Here is a 22,377-nt window from a genome sequence, read left to right on the forward strand (position 1 = left end):
GGGTGGAATCGAACGTGGGTCTCCTAGCTGTGAGGCCAGTGCGCTAACCACTTTGTCCACTGTGCAGCCATATTTTCATCATTACAGTATCATAAAACCTGTTTACGACCTTCTGAATGTGGGTTTTAACATTATTAAAGAGAGGTGGAATCGAACATGGGTCTCCAAGCTGTGAGGCCTGCACAAACGACTTGTCCACCGTGCAGCCATATTTTCATCATATAGTATCAAAAAACCTATTTACGACCTTCTGAATGTGGGTTTTAACATTATTAAAGAGAGGTGGAATCGAACCCGGGTCTCCTAGTTGTGAGGTCTGCGCGAACCACTCATCCACCGTGCAGCCATATTTTCATCATTTAAACCTGTTTCTCCCCCACAGATGAAAACGGTGGAAATGGCGTCAATTCATTGTCTGAGAGGGAAACGCTGCCAGGACATACTGAGGTTAGTCAAACTGTTTCTGCATCTCTTTAACTACGGTTCATACAGATGCTGGTTTGTCAGAGAATAAGAAGACGTAGCAGGAGGGACGAGTGTTGGCAACTTAGCGACTTGGTCATTATATTTAGCAAGTATTCAATCCCATCTTACGGCAAACTTTTTCTGGTCAAATTTTGTGCAAATACTATAGAATAAAAAAGAAAAATAATAATAATAAATAAATAAAATAAAAATATAATAAATAAAATAATAAAATATTATTTTGTGCTAATACTATAAAATAAAAAATAATAAATAATATTAATAAATAAAATAAAAAATATAATAAATAAAAATACATTTTGTCAGAGTCGGTCATTGCAAATTATTATTATAATCAATTATTATTATTATTTTATATACATTGTTTTCCACATGTAAAACTGTAATTATTCTCAATTTTTATTCATATTTTTGCATGTCTGGATCTGATTCATTAGATTGACATGATTTCTTACAGGGAAAAAAAATAATTAATAACAAACAAGTGAGCTATTGATGTATTGTTTTGCTTTTCATGCATCACAATTATATGTACATATGTACATGTGTCCTGGCCAATTATGCAAATTGTGGCAAACACTGCAATATTTCATGTATTTTTTGACATAAATTAAAAAAACATAAATACTGAATTATTTTAATTTAACTTGTGATTAATTAAATAATATTTTAATTATTTTTATGTAATTTTGTATTTAATATTTTTTTGATTTATTAAATAAAAAAAATTTTAAGTTACTGAATCATTGCATTTCTGAGAAAAAATTTTTTTTTCAACTTTTTAAGAATACCATAATACCATAATAACAGCATAATAATAAAATAATTAATAACAAAAAAGCTTTTCATTCATCAAAATTACACGTACATCTGTCCTGGCCAGTTATGCAAATTGCGTTAAACACTCCAATGTTGCATGTATATTTTGACAAAAATAAATAAACATAAATTCTGAATTATTTTAATTTAACTTGTAATTAATTAAATAATATTTTAATTATTTTTATATAATTTTGTATTTAATATTTTTTTATTTATTAAATTTTTTCAAGTTACTGAATTTTATTTTTTTTTCAACTTTTTAAGAATACCATAATACCATAATAGCAGTCATCATTGAGGGCTATTTTATTGGTACTGTCATGAATTTATGGTGTAACATTCAAGGTCCAAAATGGTGTACTTACAGAATAATAATAGCCTTACTGTCACTCTGAGGGGTTTCCTTTGTTTCAGGACTCTGTTCTTGTACAGCATCTGCTCGGGTGGCCTTTTACTGACTCCGCCGCTCTCATTACTGAATCACAAGACCTCTTTGACTCAAAGACCTCTTGTCAGTTCCCTAAAAGGACGCCACACGCAAACACACAAACCATTCATGATCAGGATTTTCTCATTTTGTTCCACTTTGGCTAATAAGTACTTAGCGGCAACAACTGCAATCAAGTGATAACTTGCAATGAGTCTCTTCCAGCCCACTCATTTTTGCTTTTTAAGGTTTTTAACATGCACAGAATCTCAATAGGATTCAGGTCAGGACTTGGACTAGGTCACTCCAAAGTCTTGGTTCTGGTCGGTTTTGGATTATAGTCCTGCTGTAGAACCCAAGTCGGTTTCAGATGGTCGGACATTTTCCATGGTTCCACAGCAAGTCTTCCATGTCCTGAAGCAGCAAAACAGCCCCAGACCATTACACTACCTCCACCATATTTTACTCTTAGTATTATGGCTTTTTTGGTTACTTTTACTGGACCATTACACTACCAACACCATATTTTACTCCTAGTATTATGTTTTTTTTGGTTACTTTTACTGGACCATCACACTACCACCACCATATTTTACTCTTAGTATTATGGGTTTTTTTGGTTACTTTACTGGACCATCACACTACCACCACCATATTTTACTCTTAGTATTATGGGTTTTTTTGGTTACTTTTACTGGACCATTACACTACCTCCACCATATTTTACTCTTAGTATTATGGTTTTTTTTGGTTACTTTTACTGGGCCATTACACTACCTCCACCATATTTTACTCTTAGTATTGTGTTTTTTTTTGTTACTTTTACTGGACCTTTACACTACCTCCACCATATTTTACTCTTAGTATTATGGTTTTTTTTGGTTACTTTTACTGGACCTTTACACTACCTCCACCATATTTTACTCTTAGTATTATGTTTTTTTTGGTTACTTTTACTGGACCATTAAACTACCTCCACCATATTTTACTCTTAGTATTATGGGTTTTTTTGGTTGCTTTTACTGGACCATTACACTACCTCCACCATATTTTACTCTTAGTATTATTGTTTTTTTTGGTTACTTTTACTGGACCATTACACTACCTCCACCATATTTTACTCTTAGTATTATTGTTTTTTTTGGTTACTTTTACTGGACCATTACACTACCACCACCATATTTTACTCTTAGTATTATTGTTTTTTTGGTTACTTTTATTGGACCATTACACTACCAACACCATATTTTACTCCTAGTATTATGTTTTTTTGGTTATTTTTACTGGACCGTTACACTACCTCCACCATATTTTACTCTTAGTATTATGTTTTTTTTGGTTACTTTTACTGGACCATTACACTACCACCACCATATTTTACTCTTAGTATTATGGTTTTTTTTGGTTACTTTTACTGGACCATTACACTACCTCCACCATATTTTACTCTTAGTATTATGGTTTTTTGGTTACTTTTACTGGACCATTAAACTACCTCCACTATATTTTACTCTTAGTATTATGGTTTTTTGGTTACTTTTACTGGACCGTTACACTACCACCACCATATTTTACTCTTAGTATTATGTTTTTTTTGGTTACTTTTACTGGACCGTTACACTACCACCACCATATTTTACTCTTAGTATTATGTTTTTTTTGGTTACTTTTACTGGACCATTACACTACCACCACCATATTTTACTCCTATATTATGTGGGGTTTTTTTTGTTACTTTTACAACAAATGTGGTGTGTTTGAGTCCCAATCGGTTACATCTAAGTGCGCCAAATATAACAAATCAAACACTTTTTGTACTTATAACCGTAGGTTTCTTTTGCATGTTGTTTGTCTTCCAGACTGAGAAGTTACAACCCAACAAAGACACCGTGTTCTTTCGGGACGGCGTGCGGAGAATCGACTTTGTGCTGTCTTACGTGGACGACAAAGACGGAGAGAAGAAACAGGTGACCGTCTAAACCGTCAGCCTGAAGTTGACGAGTCAGCATTTCAGTGTGAGACCGCTTTTAGCTTTATTGTGCAATCCAGAACGGGAATACAGAAGACCACAAATGGGAAGTGATCGTACGGAACAGAATTTTCCATTGGCACAAGTCATCAAATACGACCAAAACACCAGAATTGTGCAGAGAACTTATTTTATTTAATTATATTACAAAAATATTTACATATTTGTTTATTTAGTACATCCACTTTATGCTACGAAAAATATTTTTTCCTTGAGTTTATTCTTGTATATTAATAATTATTATTTATAATTATATTTAATTATATTTAATTATATATAGTATAATTAAATAATAATTATATTATAATTATAATTATATATAATAATTATAATAATTAATAATTATGGCTTTTTTCTTGTTAGAAAACGTATTTTTTTCTTTTCCTATTTTTATTTCCCAACAATTTCAACTTTCTTCTTCCCCTAAATTTTATGACTTCATTCCCATATTTTCACTTTATTTTCACTTTGATGAATACTAATATTAATATATTTATTTTTTCTTTAATATTTTTGTAATGTTTCCTTCCTTAATTTATTCTTTTTCCTCATAATATTACGACATCTTTTTTTGGTTTGATTACAACTTTTTTTTTAATATTTGGATGTTTTTCTTGGTTAATAATAATTATACTAATATATAATATATACTATATAATATATACTAATAATAATTTAGCAAATATTACAACTTTATTAGATGTTTTTTGTTTGTTTCTCATAATATTGCGGCATAAAGATTTTTATATTTAATGTAAAAATAATAACATTTTATTATATAAATGTAATATAAAGCTTTTTTTAAAAATAATAATCCAAAACTAAAAGATAATTTAAGAAATAAAATAGTAAATAAAATAGATATTAAAATATTAAAAACAAGAAGCAAAGCAATAAAAGTATTAAAAAAAATAAAAAACAATTAAAATAAAAAGAAAGAAGTAAAAAACACAGCACCATACGACTCACTCCGAGTTAAATACTTCGATTCAATGATTATTTGCCCTGTTTTTTTTTGTCCGTTATTTTATGTTTCAATTGTACTTATTGAAGAAAAAAACACTTCCTGCTATTATGCCCTGCGTCCTTTAACTTTATTCATTAAAATAAACTTGCAAGACAGCGGCTGCGGGTCAAATGTGGTCAGTTGCATCAGCAAAGATGGATGATAATGAAGAAAACGGGAAACCTGGTCAGCCTGTTAAGTTCTGCTCTCATTCCTGTGGTTTTCTTTATGTGTGTGTGTGTGTGTGTGTGTGTGTGTGTGTTTGTCCTTAGGAGAGGAGGAGGGAGTTTGAAGCCAACCTTGAAAAAGCTGGACTGGAACTGGAAACAGAAGACAAATCTGTAAGAGGGAATCAAACACAGAGCACTTGCACCACCTAGAGGACAATATATAGTGGTGCAAGATGTTAGTGGGGAAATGTCTTAAAGGGGAGGATTAATGTCAGGGGTCTCAAACTCAATTTACCTGGGGGCCACTGTAGCTAGGGTCTTGGGCAAGGCTGGGCCGCATCAGGTTTTCAAAAAAAAAAAAAAAAATTATTAAAAACAGAAAAATATAAAAAAAATTTCAGTGCTTTGGTTCCGATTTTCTACAATAAAAACATTCCACTGTTCTCAAATATCTTCATTTTTATTTTTCTGCACAAAATAAGATGAAAAATAAATAAATCAATCAATCAGTAAAAAATAAATATAATAATAATAATAATAATAATAATAATAAAACGGCAAATAATAAAAACTTAAGAAACCACATATAGTTGGTGGGTAGACAAATTATTTTTTTCAGATTTTTTCAGACATGACAAAACACGACTATAGTCACATTTATACTCTTTTTTTATTTACAACATATTGCGCAACTGCAGGGTCTTGAGACACATGCTAACTCGCAAACTAGAGAGCTAGCGACCTAAACGGTAGCCTTCAAGTTATTTCCTTTCAACTTAAATAGCCAAAAAATTACCACTTCCACACGGATAGGGAGGATAACTATCAACAGTTATTTAACCTTTAACATGAACATTAATCAAACGTAATAATTTTTTTCTGGGTACATGATACTATATGTACAGCAGGGGTCTCAAACACGCGGCCCGCATGCCAAAAGTGGCCCGCAGGACACCAGTTTGAGGCCCCCGCCTTGATATGAAAGTTTAATGTTTTGATATGGATGCTGTATGGTATCATGTACCCAGAAAAAAATTATTACGTTTGATTAATGTTCATGTTAAAGGTTAAATAACTGTTAATAGTTATCCTCACTATATGTGTGGAAGTGGTAAGTTTTTGGAGATTTAAGTTTAAAGGAAATAACTTGAAGGCTACCGTTTAGGTCGCTAGCTCTCTAGTTTGCGAGTTAGCATGTGTCTCAAAACCCTGCAGTTGCGCAATATGTTGTAAATAAAATAAAGTATAAATGTGACTATAGTGGTGTTTTGTCATGTCTACAGGGCTCTAATAATGATTTGTTCATTTTAATCTGAAAAAAATAATTTGTCTACCCACCAACTATATGTGGTTTCTTAATTTTTTATTATTTGGTGTTTTATTATTATTATTATATTTATTTATGTATTACTGATTGATTGATTTTCTTTATTTTTGATTTGTTTATTTATTTTTCATCTTATTTTTGTGTAGAAAAATAAAAATGAAGATATTTGAGAACAGTGGAATGTTTTATCAGAGCTTTTATTGTAGAAAATCAAAACCAAAGCAAAGTTTATTAATTTTTCTGTATTTAATAAATGCGTTTTTTTTTGTTTTTTGGGGGGGGGAAACCTGATGCGGCCCAGTCTCGCCCAGACCCTAGCTCCAGTGGCCCCCCATGTAAATTGAGTTTGAGACCCCTGCTATACAGCATCCATATCATTAAACTTTCATATCAAGACGGGGGCCTCAAACTCGTGTCCTGCGGGCCACATTTGGCCCGCGGGCCGCTTGTTTGAGACCCCTGGATACCCCCCCCCCTTTTTTTTTTTAAAAGAATTAAGCGTTATTATTCCCTTAATTGCTTATTCTCTTATCTAAACCCGCCTTTAGGACTCCAAAGACCAAAAAACCTACTTCCTGAAGATCCACGCTCCGTGGGACGTTCTGGCCACCTACGCCGATGTCTTGAAGATTAAGGTTCCCTTCAAGGCTAGCGATATCCCTCACGGCCAGGATGTTCCACTGGAATGGCTCTCGCATCCTTTCCGCTTACCCGAGCACATCATGCACCCTCAGCCCGATTATTTCACGTATCCCTTCGACAAACGCAAGACTGACTTCTTCCTCATTAACGACAAGGACACATTTTTCCCGCCTTCCACCAGAAACAGAATCGTGAGTGTTTCTTTAAATGTTCAGTATTTTATACTACGGTTAAAAGAGTAAAAAAAAAAAAAAATAAAAAAAAATGTAAGATATTTTTTTTTTTCAGGTGTTCTACATCTTGGCTCGATGTCCGTACTACAAAGATGGCGGACTAGCTAAAGACAAAACGGGGATAAAGAGACTACTCAGCAACGGGACGTACACAGCAGCGTTCCCGCTTCATGATGTAAGTATTGACTGTCTTTGTTTGATGAAAGACAGTCAATACCCCCCCCCCCCCTGCCCCCCTCCCGCAATATCCCATCATAACCATCTGCCGTTTGACACCCCTGCACAATCTGAAGCTCCATTGTTCCATTGATGGATCGTGTCATGTGTCATCCCATTAGAACAGTCAAGGTTCCATTATTTCTTAGCAGAGAATAAAACTTTCAATGCCCCATGGTTTGGTGCTCTTATGCGAATTCCAAAGGCGAAATTTTGTGACGTTGAAGGCCTTTAAAGACTTTTTTTGTTCTTAAAATCCTTGGTGGTCTGATGGGTATTGTTACAGTAATCGACAGACAGTCAAGGAATAAAACTTTCAATGCCCCATGGTTTGGTGCTCCCATGCGAATTCCAAAGGCGAAATTTTGTGACGTTGAAGGCCTTTAAAGACTTTTTTTTGTTCTTAAAATCCTTGGTGGTCTGATGGGTATTGTTACAGTAATGGTCAGACAGTCAAGGAATAAAACTTTCAATTCCCCATGGTTTGGTGCTCTTATGCAAATTCCAAAGGCGAAATATTGTGACGTTGAAGGCCTTTAAAGACATTTTTTTTGTTCTTAAAATCCTTGGTGGTCTGATGGGTATTGTTACAGTAATGGACAGACAGTGAAGGAATAAAACTTTCAATGCCCCATGGTTTGGTGCTCCCATGCGAATTCCAAAGACGGAATTTTGTGACGTTGAAGTCCTTTAAAGACATTTTTTTTGTTCTTAAAATACTTGGTGGTCTGATGGGTATTGTTACAGTAATGGACAGACAGTCAAGGAATAAAACTTTCAATGCCCCATGGTTTGGTGCTCTTATGCAAATTCCAAAGGCGAAATATTGTGACGTTGAAGGCCTTTAAAGACATTTTTTTTGTTCTTAAAATTTTGGGTTGAAGGTGGTCCGACAGCCAAGGTTTCTTTCTTTTTCAGCAGAAAATAAAACTTTCAATGCCCCAATATTTGGTGCTCTTATGCGAATTTCAAATATTATCTCCTTTGAAGACATATTTTTTGTTCTTAAAATCCTTCTCTAATGATGTGGTCTGATGGGTATTGTCACAGTAATGGACAGACAGTCAAGGAATAAAACTTGCAATGCACCAGATTTGGTGCTCTCATGCAAATTTTGGAGAGAAAAATGAGAAATTTTGTGATGTTGAAGGCTTTTCAAGACATTCTTTTTGTTCTTATTGGTATCGGTGTTGAGAAGCAGGACTTTTTTTCCCAAACTGGAATCCTTTTTCAACTTCCTGTCCTCTTCCTTTCAGTGTCGTTACTGGAAGAGGGCACGAGACGCCGAATGTGAGAGCGAGCGCTACAACCTGTACAAGCACTGGGCAAGGTTTCTGTGCTTTTACAAAGAACAGCCGCTTAACCTCATCAGGTGGGACACCTTTTTTGTTTTTTCGGAATGTTGTTTATTATTGAAGTAGAAATCTCCTTCAGCAATCCAGACTAAGTCAACATGCTCTTCCAGGAAGTACTACGGGGAAAAGATCGGCATCTACTTTGCGTGGCTGGGCTTCTACACGGAGATGTTGTTCTTTGCAGCCGTCATGGGTTTCATATGTTTCACCTACGGGGTGCTAAGCTACGACGACAACATATCCAGGTTGGTGTTTCAGTCATGCCGTTTGTGCTGTTTATGTTGACGCTATGACTGGATCTTTCCGGTTCTTTCCTCACAGCAAGGAGATCTGTGACCGTGACATTGGAGGTAGTATCGTCATGTGCCCGTTATGCGACAAAAAGTGCTCTTTCTGGAAGCTCAACTCCACATGCCTCTCATCCTGGGTAACGGAATTCCCTTTTTGAGTACCGTATTTTCCGGACTATAAGTCGCACAAGGACAAAATTACAAAAAATTTGACAAACTACTTAACCGAAACAGACATTGCGTCCTCTTGGAAGGCAAGTTCTTACAATAATAAAATAAATAAAGAACAGGCTGAATAAGTGTAAGATATGCCTACACAATGGTTATTCAGCTAAAGGCCAAAAATACATAATTAGGTAGGAAAAAAAATACATAAGTAGCACTGGAGTAAAAGTTGCATTTTTTTATGGGTAATTTATTTTACAAACTATTTTTTATTTTTTATTTTTTATTTTTTATTTTTTATTTTTTATTTTTTATTTTTTACTTTTTATTTTTATTTAATTTTATTTATTATTTTTTTATTTATTATTTTTTTATTAATTCATTCATTTTCTACCACTCATCCTCACAAGGGTCAATTATTATTTATTATTTAATTTTATTTTTTAATTTTTTATTTTTTAAAATTTTTTATTAATTCATTCATTTTCTACCACTCATCCTCACAAGGGTCATTTATTATTTATTATTTATTATTTATTTTATTTATTTTATTTATTTTATTTATTTTATTTATTTTATTTATTTATATGTATTGTTATTAATTATTTAATTAATTAATTTTATTATTTGTTTGTTAATTATTATTATTATATTATTAGTTATTACTTAACCAAAACAGACATTATGTCGTCTTGGAAGGCAAGTTATAATAATAAAAGAATAGCGTTGCATTTTTTGTGGGTAATTTATTTGACAAACTACTTATTATTATTTTATAGTTGTATTGTTATTAATTAATTAATTAATTAATTTTATTATTTGTTTGTTATTTATTATTATTATTATTTATTACTTAACCAAAACAGACATTATGTCGTCTTGGAAGGCAAGTTATAATAATAAAGGAATAGCGTTGCATTTTTTGTGGGTAATTTATTTTACAAACTACTTATTATTATTTTATAGTTTGATTATTATTAATTAATTAACTAAATTTAATTATTTGTTTGTTATTTATTATTATTTATTATTATTATTATTTATTACTTAACCAAAACAGACATTATGTCGGAAGGCAAGTTATAATAATAAAGGAATAGCGTTGCATTTATTTGTGGGTAATTTATTTTAATTTAGTTTTATAATTATTATTAATTAAGTAATTAATTAATGTAATTATTTGTTTGTTATTTATTATTATAAATATTATTATTTATTATTACTATTAATTACTTACTTCATTTATTACTTTACTTATTATTTATTACTTAATTACAAAACAGGCATGACGTCATATTGGAAGGCAAGTTATAATAATAATAAAAGCATATAGAACAGGCTGAATAGGTGTAAGATATGCTAACGCTATGGTTATTCAGCTACGCAAAAAATAAACATGAACAAAAAGGTGTCCAGTGTTTATGGAACATAAACATTTTTAAGTCATTTATAAGTCGCTCTGGAGTACAAGTCGCAGGAACAGCCAACCTATGAAAAAAAAAATTGCGACTTATCGTCCGGAAAATACGGTATTTCTATTTCACATTTCGATTAAATGTGCAAATTAGCAATATTCCACCTAATTTTTTTTTTGGTGTTTTTCTCTTCCAGCAATCTCATCTTTTCGACAATGAGGGGACCGTGTTCTTTGCCATATTCATGGGGATTTGGGGTGAGTGACAAGCTTCTCCAAATGTCATCAAACGACCGTGATCTGTGATGCTAACGCTCCTCGCCGGTTCCGTATAATAACCGCCGCCTTTTAGAAACAAAATCAATATAAAAAGCCACCAAAACAACCCATTTATGTATTCGCAATTCAGCATTCAATTCTTAAAACTAAATACAAATATAAGGCATTCAGAAGATGCATTCAAAGATGATGCGTAATATTCTAAACTGGTCGCTAGGTGCCAGTAAAGCACCGCACTTGTTCACCGAAACAATAAAAATGAATAAAAATTAATACAATAGTCTCACTCTCTGAGATAAAACTCAATTCTGAACCTCTGACGTCACTTCCTGTCCGCCACTCATTCTGCTCCTCCAACCTGGGACCGCATTTACAGCAACACACAAGTCCGATTTATGTCTTATATGTTTTGTTATGGGGTGCACGGCGGTTGAGTGGTTTGCACGCAGGCCTCGCAGCTAGGTGACCCGAGTTCAATTCCACCCTCGGCTAAACATGCTAGGTTAATTAGCGACTCCAAATTGTCCATAAGTATGAATGTGAGTGTGAATGGTTGTTTGTCTATATGTGCCCTGTGATTGGCTGGCGACTAGTTCAGTGTGTACCCCGCCTCTCGCCCTGAAGACAGCTGGGATAGGCTCCAGCATCCCCGCGACCCTCCGGTAGAAAATGAATGAATGAATGTTTTGCTATGGGCTGCACGGTGTTGTAGTGGTTGGCACGCAGGCCTCACAGCTAGGAGACCCGAGTTCAATTCCACCCTCGGCTAAACATGCTAGGTTAATTAGCGACTCCAAATTCTCCATAAGTATGAATGTGAGTGTGAATGGTTGTTTGTCTATATGTGCTCCGTGATTGGCTGGCTCGCCCGAAGACAGCTGTTTTGTTATTATGGGTACAGTAACTCTCTTCTTGGAGTTCTGGAAGCGGCGTCAGGCCCGGCTGGAGTACGAGTGGGACCTGGTGGACTTTGAAGAGGAACAGCAACAGCTTCAAATCCGGCCCGAGTTTGAAATCCGATGCACCAACAGGAGACTCAACAAGATCACTCAGGTGAACAAGCCTTCAAGTTATTTCCTTTAAACTTAAATAGCCAAAAACGTACCACTTCCACACGGATAGGGAGGATAACTATTAACAGTTATTTAACCTTTAACATGAACATTAATCAAACGTAATAATTTTTTCTGGGTACATGATACCATACAGCATCCATATTAAACTTGCGCATTAAACATTAAACTTTCATATCAAGGCCGGGGGCCTCAAACTAGTGTCCTGCGGGCCACATTTGGCCCGCGGGCCGCGTGTTTGAGACCCCTGGTCTAGAGGAATCTAATAATGTTAAAAAGTGTATTTAGACTATGTATTTAGGTTTTCTATGCTCAAAATATGTATATATAGTAGACATTTTATTTGACAGCGTACTTCCTGCGGTGGATACTTTTACTTTATACTTCATAATCATTCATTCATTTTCTGCCGCTTATCCTCACGAGGGTCACGGGGGTTGCCGGAGCCTATCCCAGCTGTCTTTGGGCGAGAGGCGGGGTACACCCTGGACTGGTGGCCAGCCAATCACAGGGCACATATAGACAAACAACCATTCACACTCATAAAATTCATACCTATGGACAATTTGGAGTCGCTAATTAACCTAGCATGTTTTTTTTTGGAATGTGGGAGGAAACCGGAGTACCCGGAGAAAACCCACGCATGCACGGTGGGAGAACATGCAAAAATGGCCGAGTGTGGGATTGAACTCTGAGGTTTGCGCGCTAACCACTCGACCGCCGTGCAGCCTCATTTAAAGTAACTTTAAATGTTAATTTATCCCTTTTAGTTATCATTTATAGTACTGCAATTGTGTACTGCATATACATTCATAATATTAAAACAACATGTTTTGTATGAACATGTTAGGCTTTCTATAACAGATTAATTTGATTTACATTATTTTTTTATGAGAAAAATTGAGTCAGATAGCCTTTTTTTTGGTTACAATACATTAATGATGTTAACCAAGGTTCCACTGTAAAATAACAATAATTCATCTTCCAGGAAATGGAACCGTATCTCCCTGTCACCAGCAAGTGTGCCCGCTTCTGCCTTTCTGGAACCACAGTCATCTTCTGGGTATCTGGACCCTTAAAACTGGACCACGCCTGATCTTGGACTTCTAATAGTACGCCGTGTTTTTTACCCGATACAGATCTCTCTGATTCTGGCCTGTATTATCGGGGTCATCGCGTACAGACTGGCCGTGTATGCCGCCTTTGCCAGTATCATCAAGGACCCCATGAGGAAGATCCAGGTGGTGGGCAGGTTCATCACTCCGCAACTGGCCACTTCTGTGACTGCTTCCTGTATCAACTTTGTCATCATCATGATCCTCAACTTCTTCTACGAGAGGGTGGCGGTCTGGATCACAGATATGGGTAAGTTGATCTTACGACTATTTTTTTTAATTCACACGCTCATCTCTCGATGTGTTCTACGTTCAGAGATCCCAAAGACCCATTTGGAGTACGAGAACCGGCTCACCATGAAGATGTTCCTCTTCCAGTTTGTCAACTATTACTCCTCCTGCTTCTATGTCGCATTCTTCAAGGGAAAATTTGTGGGTTTCCCTGGTGAATATTCATATATGTTCGGAAAGTGGAGCAAACTGAGGAACGAAGAGGTGGGTGTCTCCGGGTTCTCAATCGCAACTCATTGTACAGAGGAACCGCTAAAGTAAGGGTGTCCAAAATGGCCGCAAAAAATTTTTGGCAGCATAAATTGGAAAACAGAACAAAAAGTCACATATAAATCAAACAACAAAACTGTTCATACAGTGGTGTTTTGGTTAAGGTCCGACTCAAAGCAAAATGGACTCTAACCAAAGAAAATCAAATTAAGATTAAGATATCAGCGTAAACAAACTGGACAAGCAGACAAACACAAGCCAAGGCAAAACTTCCGTAAAGATTTTGAATGTTAACTGAAAACGTGCTAACCAGGGTGGATGTTAACCAAGGTCTCGCTGTACTAATATTTTTCATTGATTTTTCTGTATTCGTTTTTTTTTTTTTCAAAATGGCCGCAAAAATTTTTTGGCAGCATAAATTGGAAAATAGATCAAAAAGTCACATATAAATCAAACAACAAAACTGTTCATACAGTGGTACTTTGGTTAAGGTCCGACTCAAAGCAAAACGGACTCTAACCAAAGAAAATCAAATTAAGATTAAGATGTCAGCGTAAACAAACCAGACAAGCAGACAAACACAAGCCAAGGCAAAACTTCCGCAAAAATTTTGGATGTTAACTGAAAAAGTCCTAACCGGGGTGGATGTTAACCAAGGTCTCGCTGTACTAATATTTTTCATTGATTTTTCTGTATTCGTTTTTTTTTTTTTTTTTGTGTAAACAAGTTTGGACACCCCTGCTCTAAAGTTAAATGTCGTCATGTGATGCAGACTCAAGGTACTCAATAGAATCCCTGAAAACGGTTTTATTTTGTAAGGATTATGCCACCGGAATCAAACACCAGTAGTGAAAATCCAATTAAAATACTGTAATGGAACTTTTTACCATCCTAGTGTGACCCTGGAGGCTGTCTGATTGAGCTGACCACTCAGCTGGTGATTGTCATGGCAGGAAAACAACTATGGGGAAACATCCAGGAAGCACTGCTGCCGTAAGTATATCCCATAATATCACCCGAACGATATTGGTATATTTGGTAGTCACATGACGTGTGCCGCACATCAGTAAAACTCACTAACTTAGTATGTCAGTGGTCTGTATATGGAAATTTGATACAAACATAATCTATATATCCATTGTTTCCACCTGGATGCATTTCACCGCCGCACACAACTTTCCGGTGGACGGTTCCGGTCGAGTTTTCTCGCTATGTTGACTTTGATTATATTTGGAAGCGTGATTCAGCACATAAATATGTTAATATTGACAGCTCTCTGTAGCAGAATCCAGAAACTATGCATTGAAAATAATAATAATAATAATAATAATAACTCTAATAATAACCTTAAAGTAGTGGCGGCAAACAGCTGGTTTGCTAACATTTTTTACTTTTTGGAACGAATGAATTGGATTTACATGATTTCTTATGGGAAAAATCAATTTGGTTTATGTCCGTTTTGGTTAGAGTCCCAATTAATGACGCTAACCAAGGTTCCTTTGTATTTTACAATACAGGATTACATGTTGCAATTTCGTTTTCATGGACACAAAGGCTTCAATTTCTGATTCATATGTGTTTAGAATATTTTACTGTATTGAAATTGTAAAAGTATAAAAACATGTTTTTGTTAACATTTTGGACTTTTTGGAAAGACTGAATTAGATTTACATGATTTCTTGTGCGAAAAATCAATTTGGTTTGTGTCCGTTTTGGTTAAAGTTTTCTCGCTGTGTTGACTTTGATTAGATTTGGAAGCGGGATTCAGCACATAAATATGTTAATATTGACAGCCCTCTGTAGCAGAATCCAGAAACTATGCATTGAAAATAATAATAATAATAATAACTCTAATAGATGGTTCTAAAGCAGTGGCGGTAAACAGCTACTAGTTTGTTAACATTTTTGACTTTTTGGAACGAATGAATTTGATTTACATGTTTTCTTGTGCGAGAAATCAATTTGGTTTGTATCCGTTTTGGTTAGAGTCCCATTTAATGACGCTAACCAAGGTTCCCTTGTATTTTACAATACGGGATTACATGTTGGAATTTCGTTTTCATAGACACAAAGGCTTCCATTTCGGATTTATATGTGTTTAGAATAGTTTACTGTGCTGAAATTATAAAAGTATAAAAGTATAAAAATATTTTTGACTTTTTGGAAAAAATGAATTGGATTTACATGATTTCTTCTGCAAAAAATCTATTTGGTTTGTGTCCGTTTTGGTTAAAGTTTTCTCGCTGTGTTGACTTTGATTAGATTTGGAAGTGTGATTCAGCACATAAATATGTTAATATTGACAGCCCTCTGTAGCAGAATCCAGAAACTATGCATTGAAAATAATAATAATAATAACTCTAATAGATGGTTCTAAAGCAGTGGCGGTAAACAGCTACTAGTTTGTTAACATTTTTGACTTTTTGGAACGAATGAATTTGATTTACATGATTTCTTGTGCGAAAAATCAATTTGGTTTGTGTCTGTTTTGGTTAGAGTCCCAATTAATGACGCTAACCAAGGTTCCCTTGTATTTTACAATACGGGATTACATGTTGGAATTTCGTTTTCATAGACACAAAGGCTTCAATTTCTGATTTATATGTGTTTAGAATAGTTTACTGTGCTGAAATTATAAAAGTATAAAAACATTTTTGACTTTTTGGAAAAAATGAATTGGATTTACATGATTTCTTCTGCAAAAAATCTATTTGGTTTGTGTCCGTTTTGGTTAAAGTTTTCTCGCTGTGTTGACTTTGATTGGATTTGGAAGCGTGATTCAGCACATAAATATGTTAATATTGACAGCTCTCTGTAGCAGAATCCAGAAAATAAGAATAATAATAATAATAATGATAATAACTCTAATAGACGGTTCTAAAGCAGTGGCGGTTTTTGGAACAAAGGAATTGGATTTACATGATTTCTTGTGCGAAAAATCAATTTGGTTTGTGTCCGTTTTGGTTAGAGTCCCAATTAATGACGCTAACCAAGGTTCCCTTGTATTTTACAATACGGGATTACATGTTGCAATTTCGTTTTCATGGACACAAAGGATTCAATTTCTGATTCATATGTGTTTAGAATAGTTTACTGTATTGAAATTTAAAAAGTATAAAAACATGTTTTTTTTGTTAACATTTTTGACTTTTTGGAACGAATGAGCTCTCGCCCGAAGACAGCTGGGATAGGCTCCAGCACCCCCCACGACCCTCGTGAGGATAAGCGGTAGAAAATGAATGAATGAATGAATTGGATTTACATGATTTCTTGTGCGAAAAATCAATTTGGTTTGTGTCCGTTTTGGTTAGAGTCCCAATTAATGACGCTAACCAAGGTTCTCTTGTTTTTTTTACAGGATTACATGTTGCAATTTCATTTTCATGGTCACAAAGGATTCAATTCCTGATTTATATGTGTTTGGAATAGTTTGCTGTATTGAAATTGTAAAAGTATAAAAACATGTTTCTGTTAACATTTTTTACTTTATAAAACAAATGAATTGGAGTTACATGATTTCTTGTGCGAAAAATCAACTTGGTTTGTGTCGTTTTGGTTAGAGTCCCAATTAATGACGCTAACCAAGGTTCCCTTTTTTTTTTTTACAAAACAGTATTGTTAACATTTTTGACTTTTTCTCTCGCCCGAAGACAGCTGGGATCGGCTCCAGCAACCCCCCCCCCTCCCCGCGACCCTCATGAGGATAAGCGGCAGAAAATGAATGAATGAATGAATTGGATTTACATGATTTCTTGTGCGAAAAATCAATTTGGTTTGTGTCCGTTTTGGTTAGAGTCCCAATTAATAACGCTAACCAAGGTTCTCTTGTTTTTTTACAGGATTACATGTTGCAATTTCATTTTCATGGTCACAAAGGATTCAATTTCTGATTCATATGTGTTTTGAATAGTTTGCTGTATTGAAATTGTAAAAGTATAAAAACATGTTTTTTGTTAACATTTTTCACTTTTTGGAACGAATGAGCTCTTGCCCGAAGACAGCTGGGATAGGCTCCAGCACCCCCCGCGACCCTCGTGAGGATAAGTGGCAGAAAATGAATGAATGAATGAATTGGATTTACATGATTTCTTGTGCGAAAAATCAATTTGGTTTGTGTCCGTTTTGGTTAGAGTCCCAATTAATAACGCTAACCAAGGTTCTCTTGTTTTTTTTTTACTTTACATGTTGCAATTTCGTTTTTCGTTTCTGATTGTGTGCCTCAAGATGTCACCTGACGCCTTCATGACCTTCCTATCAGGTTGATGCGAAACTGGTGGAGTAGCCGAAGAGGACGCCACCATCCTGAGAATCATTACAGCCGCTGGGAGCAGGACCACGTCCTGCAGAACTTCAGCCAGCTTGGATTGTTCTATGAGTACTTGGAGATGGGTAACGATCCTCGAATACTTTTTTAAGCTCAGCTTTGATGAAATATTATTAATAATTTTTTCCGCTTTACACTCTCAGTTGTCCAGTTTGGCTTCATCACTTTGTTTGTGGCCTCGTTTCCTTTGGCTCCTGTCCTGGCTCTTTTCAACAATATTCTGGAGATTCGGGTGGACGCTTGGAAGTTCACCACCCAGTTCAGACGACCCGTGGCATCCAAGGCTCGAAACATCGGCGCATGGCAGGAGATTCTTAACGCAGTCGCCATATTGTCAGTGGTTACCAATGTGAGTCAACACAAAGAATTCCAAATGTCACTTTTTTTTGGGCTTTTTCCAAACCTGCTCACGTCGATTTCAGGCCTTCATCATGGCGTTCACCTCGGACATGATCCCCCGTTTGGTCTACCTCTATGCGTACAGTAAAGAGGCCTCCATGAGGGGCTACGTGAACAACAGCTTGTCGGTATACAACATCTCGCAGATCCCTGAACACAACATGCCAGAAGAGCAAGCCAGCTGGTTTGATAATTCAACCGCCAACTGTAGGTAATCATATCTAAGCATATATTTCATGTTTTATAATAATACATTGAGGCAGTGGTGTGCAAAGCGAGGTTCCCGGGACATTTTGCAGCCCACGACATATCACAAATATATAAAAAAAAATAATAATTTTAAACGGCAAAAAGAGCAGTAATTTTACCAGAATAAATACAAAATATGAAGAGAAAAATGTCATAAAGCGTGCGAAAAAGTCATAATATTACAATAATAAAGTTAAAATATTACTACAATAAAGTCGTAATATTGCAAGGAAAAAATATAAAAAAGGAAGTTTTAATTTTAATAAGTTTAATTCAAAATATTATACATCCAAAAAAAAATAATGTCTAAAAATGTATATTAACAAAAAACCAACGAAAACACAGCAAAAGTGGAAAAATCTATTATTTTACTTTATTGTACATTGTAATATTATGTGGAAAATAATGAACATCATTTTATAGCATACAGTTGAAATATTAATGAAAAAAAATTGTATTATGAGGGACAAAACATATCAGGAAATTCTAATTTCTGGAGAATTAGGTTAAGGAAATAATAATAATAATAATAATAATAATAATAATAATAATAATAATAATAATAATAATAATAATAATAATAATAATAATAATAATAATAATAATAATAATATAATAGGACATATTTTTTAAAAAGTTTTAAAGATGTTATTATTATAAAATTATTATTAATTAAGTTATTTTTTTTAATTACACAGTGGAAAAAGTTATAATATTCTGAGAATAAAGTCAAAATATTATGGGAATAAAGTCATAATCACAAGAAGATAATTCACTCGACAAAAATTGTAAAAGCATTTGTAATTTTATGAGAATAAAGTCAAAATATTTGGGGGAAAAAAGTAGTAATATTATGAAAAAAAATCAGAAAATAAAAACGTAATTTTACTAGCATAGAGTTGAAATATTAATGAAAAAATTGTATTATGATGCCTTTAATTTTTAAAGGCGTAATATTAATTAAGTTATAATTTTTTGAAAATTACACAATGGAAAAAAAAATAATATTCTGAGAATAAAGTCAAAATATTATGGGAATAAAGTCATTATCACAAATGTTAAAAATTGTAAAGGCATTTGTAATTTTATGAGAATAAAGTCAAAATATTTGGGGGAAAAAAGTAGTAATATTATTTAAAAAATCAGAAAATAAAAATATAATTTTACTAGCATAGAGTTGAAATATTAAAGACATTATTTTTTAAGTTGTAATATTACGAGTCAATTTTAGAGAATTTATGTTGGGGGGGAAGTGTGAATATTTTCATAATAAAGTCATAATTACAAGTACAAAATTTGCAAGATTAACATGGAAATACTGCAGTTATAAAGTTATAAAAAAAGATAAAAAAAAGTCATAACGGTCATTCCGGAATTTTTCCCAATTGGTTTTCACAGATACCGAGATTATCGCTACCCCCCGGGACACCACAAGGAATATACCCACACCATGCAGTTCTGGCACATACTTGCCGCCAAAATGGCCTTCATCATCATCATGGAAGTAAGCTCCAATTTCTTATGTCAACATGAAACGTGAAATATTAAATACGTAACATCGATTTCCCGATCTCCGCCCGTCAGCACGTGGTGTTCGTGGTGAAGTTCTTCGTGGCGTGGATGATCCCGGACGTGCCTTCGGATGTGAAGGCGCGCATTAAACGGGAACGCTACCTGATTCAAGAGTACCTGCATAACTACGAGGTGGAGAGGCTGAAACTTCAACTCAGCGCCAGTTTCGTCACCGAGACGTCCACGGAATTGGATAAGCACGAAGTGCTGTCCGAGTGCCTGTGAACCGGAATGCCGGTTTGAAACTGCTGATGCTAGCATCCAAAATGCTAGTTTTTTTTTTTTTTCTTGTTTTGTTTTAATGAGCTTAATCACCTGCTATGAAATATTCCTATATTAGGATGCATGTAGCGTTCGTGTGCCGTAGAAAAGCGGAAAATGCCTTCTTTCCTTCCTCTTACGTATATATTTAAGTCTTTTTTTTAATTTAAAATATTTTCACCACCTGCATGTGATAAATCCGTGGTCTCAAACATGCGGCCCGCGGGCCAAATGTGGCCCGCCGGACACTCGTTTGAGGCCCCCCCCCGCCTTGATATGAAAGTTTAATGTTAGTTTGATACGGATGCTGTATGGTATCATTTTATTAATGTTCATGTTAAAGGTTAAATAACTGTTAATAGTTATCCTCCCTATCCGTGTGGAAGTGGTAATTTTTTGGGCGATTTAAGTTGAAAGGAAATAACTTGGAAGGCTTACCGTTTAGGTGGCTAGCTGTCTAGTTTGCGAGTTAGCATGTGTCTCAAGACCCCTGCAGTTGCGCAATATGTTGTAAATAAAAAAAAGTATAAATGTGACTGTCTACAGGGCTCTAATAATGATTTGTTCATTTTAATCTGAAAAAAAATAATTTGTCTACCCGCCAACTATATGTGGTTTCTTAAGTTTTTATTATTTGCCGTTTTATTATTATTATTATATTTATTTATTACAGATTTATTGATTTTAATTATTCTTGATTTGTTTATTTTTCATCTTATTTTGTGTAGAAAAATAAATAAATAAATAAATTAAGATATTTGAGAACAGTGGGATGTTTTATCAGAGCTTTTATTGTCGAAAATTGGAACCAAAGCAAAGTAAAAAAATTTTTTTTTTTTTTAATAAATGCGTTTTTTTTGTTTTTTTTTTTATGGAAAACCTGATGTCTCACCCAGACCCTAGCTCCAGTGGCCCCCCAAGTAAATTGAGTTTGAGACCCCTGTGATAAAGCTATACTGTATGTTGTACTGTACTGGTGATGACAAATATTCTCATTGCTGATTGCTGGTGTGTCTGGATAATAATCATAAATATGTAAAAGCTATAAGATTCCCACGTGTGTCGCTTAAGTGTTTTATGTTGTGTCCAAATAAAAGGAACCTCTTGTAACTATCTTATATATTTACTGGCCAGCCTTAATTAAAAGTTGCAACAATAATTCACACCATCATGGCTTCCATTACTCGCTTACTTTTATATTAAAAAATATAAATTCATCCACAGGTGTTCAAACTGCGGTCCTCACTTGCCTCAGTTAAGGTCAAGGTTCATGACTCCACCTTAAGAAAGACAGTGTAGAGTTCCAAAACCAAAAAAAAAAAAAATTCATTCATTCATTCAATTTCTACCGCTTATCCTCACAAAGGGGTGCTGGAGCCTATCCCAGCTGTCTTCGAGCGAGCCAGCCAATCACAGGGCACATATAGACAAACAACCATTCACACTCATAAATTCATACCTATGGATAATTTGGAGTCGCTAATTAACCTAGCATGTTTTTTTTTTTGGAATGTGGGAAGAAACCGGAGTACCCGGAAAAAAAAAACACGCATGCACGGTGGAGAACATGCTAACTCCACACAGAGATAGCCGAGGGTGGAATTGAACCCTGGTCTCCTTGCTGTGAGGTCTGTGAGGTCTAACCACTCGACCGCCGTGCCGCCATTATTGTTGTTGTTGTTGTTGTTGTTAAATAATAATAATAATCACCATCATCATTATTATTAAATAATAATAATAATCATCATCATCATTATCATTATTAAATAATAATAATAATCATCATCATCATCATTATCATTATTAAATAATAATAATAATAATCATCATCATTATCATTATTAAATAATAATAATAATCATCATCACCATTATCATTATTAAATAATAATAATAATAATAATCATCATCATCATCATTAAATAATCATCATCATCATCATCATTATCATTATTAAATAATAATAATCATCATCATCATTAAATCATCATCATCATCATCATTATCAAATAATAATAATAAT

General features: G+C 34.3%; 1 protein-coding gene across 2 annotated transcripts in view; it reads left to right on the forward strand.

Moving 5' to 3' along the window:
• Positions 1-20,885, forward strand: part of ano5b (anoctamin 5b) — a 37,685-nt gene extending 16,800 nt beyond the window's left edge. For both annotated transcript variants that reach the window (XM_058077245.2, XM_058077246.2), the window contains 19 exons: positions 383-447; positions 3,595-3,702; positions 5,043-5,111; positions 6,816-7,100; positions 7,198-7,317; positions 8,615-8,730; positions 8,824-8,958; positions 9,035-9,140; positions 10,780-10,840; positions 11,763-11,914; positions 12,923-12,997; positions 13,074-13,299; positions 13,366-13,544; positions 14,446-14,543; positions 17,809-17,939; positions 18,018-18,223; positions 18,297-18,484; positions 19,921-20,026; positions 20,107-20,885. In XM_058077245.2, coding sequence (XP_057933228.2) covers positions 383-447; positions 3,595-3,702; positions 5,043-5,111; positions 6,816-7,100; positions 7,198-7,317; positions 8,615-8,730; positions 8,824-8,958; positions 9,035-9,140; positions 10,780-10,840; positions 11,763-11,914; positions 12,923-12,997; positions 13,074-13,299; positions 13,366-13,544; positions 14,446-14,543; positions 17,809-17,939; positions 18,018-18,223; positions 18,297-18,484; positions 19,921-20,026; positions 20,107-20,319 — 2,639 coding nt within the window. In that variant the 3' untranslated portion in view covers positions 20,320-20,885. The remainder of the gene's footprint in view (positions 1-382; positions 448-3,594; positions 3,703-5,042; positions 5,112-6,815; positions 7,101-7,197; positions 7,318-8,614; positions 8,731-8,823; positions 8,959-9,034; positions 9,141-10,779; positions 10,841-11,762; positions 11,915-12,922; positions 12,998-13,073; positions 13,300-13,365; positions 13,545-14,445; positions 14,544-17,808; positions 17,940-18,017; positions 18,224-18,296; positions 18,485-19,920; positions 20,027-20,106) is intronic.
• Positions 20,886-22,377: the final 1,492 nt, after the last annotated feature.

Source organism: Doryrhamphus excisus, linkage group LG1 (genome assembly GCF_037039965.1).
Source record: "Doryrhamphus excisus strain RoL-2023G ecotype Guam linkage group LG1, RoL_Dexc_Guam_v1.1, whole genome shotgun sequence".
Classification (NCBI taxonomy): Eukaryota; Metazoa; Chordata; class Actinopteri; order Syngnathiformes; family Syngnathidae; genus Doryrhamphus; species Doryrhamphus excisus.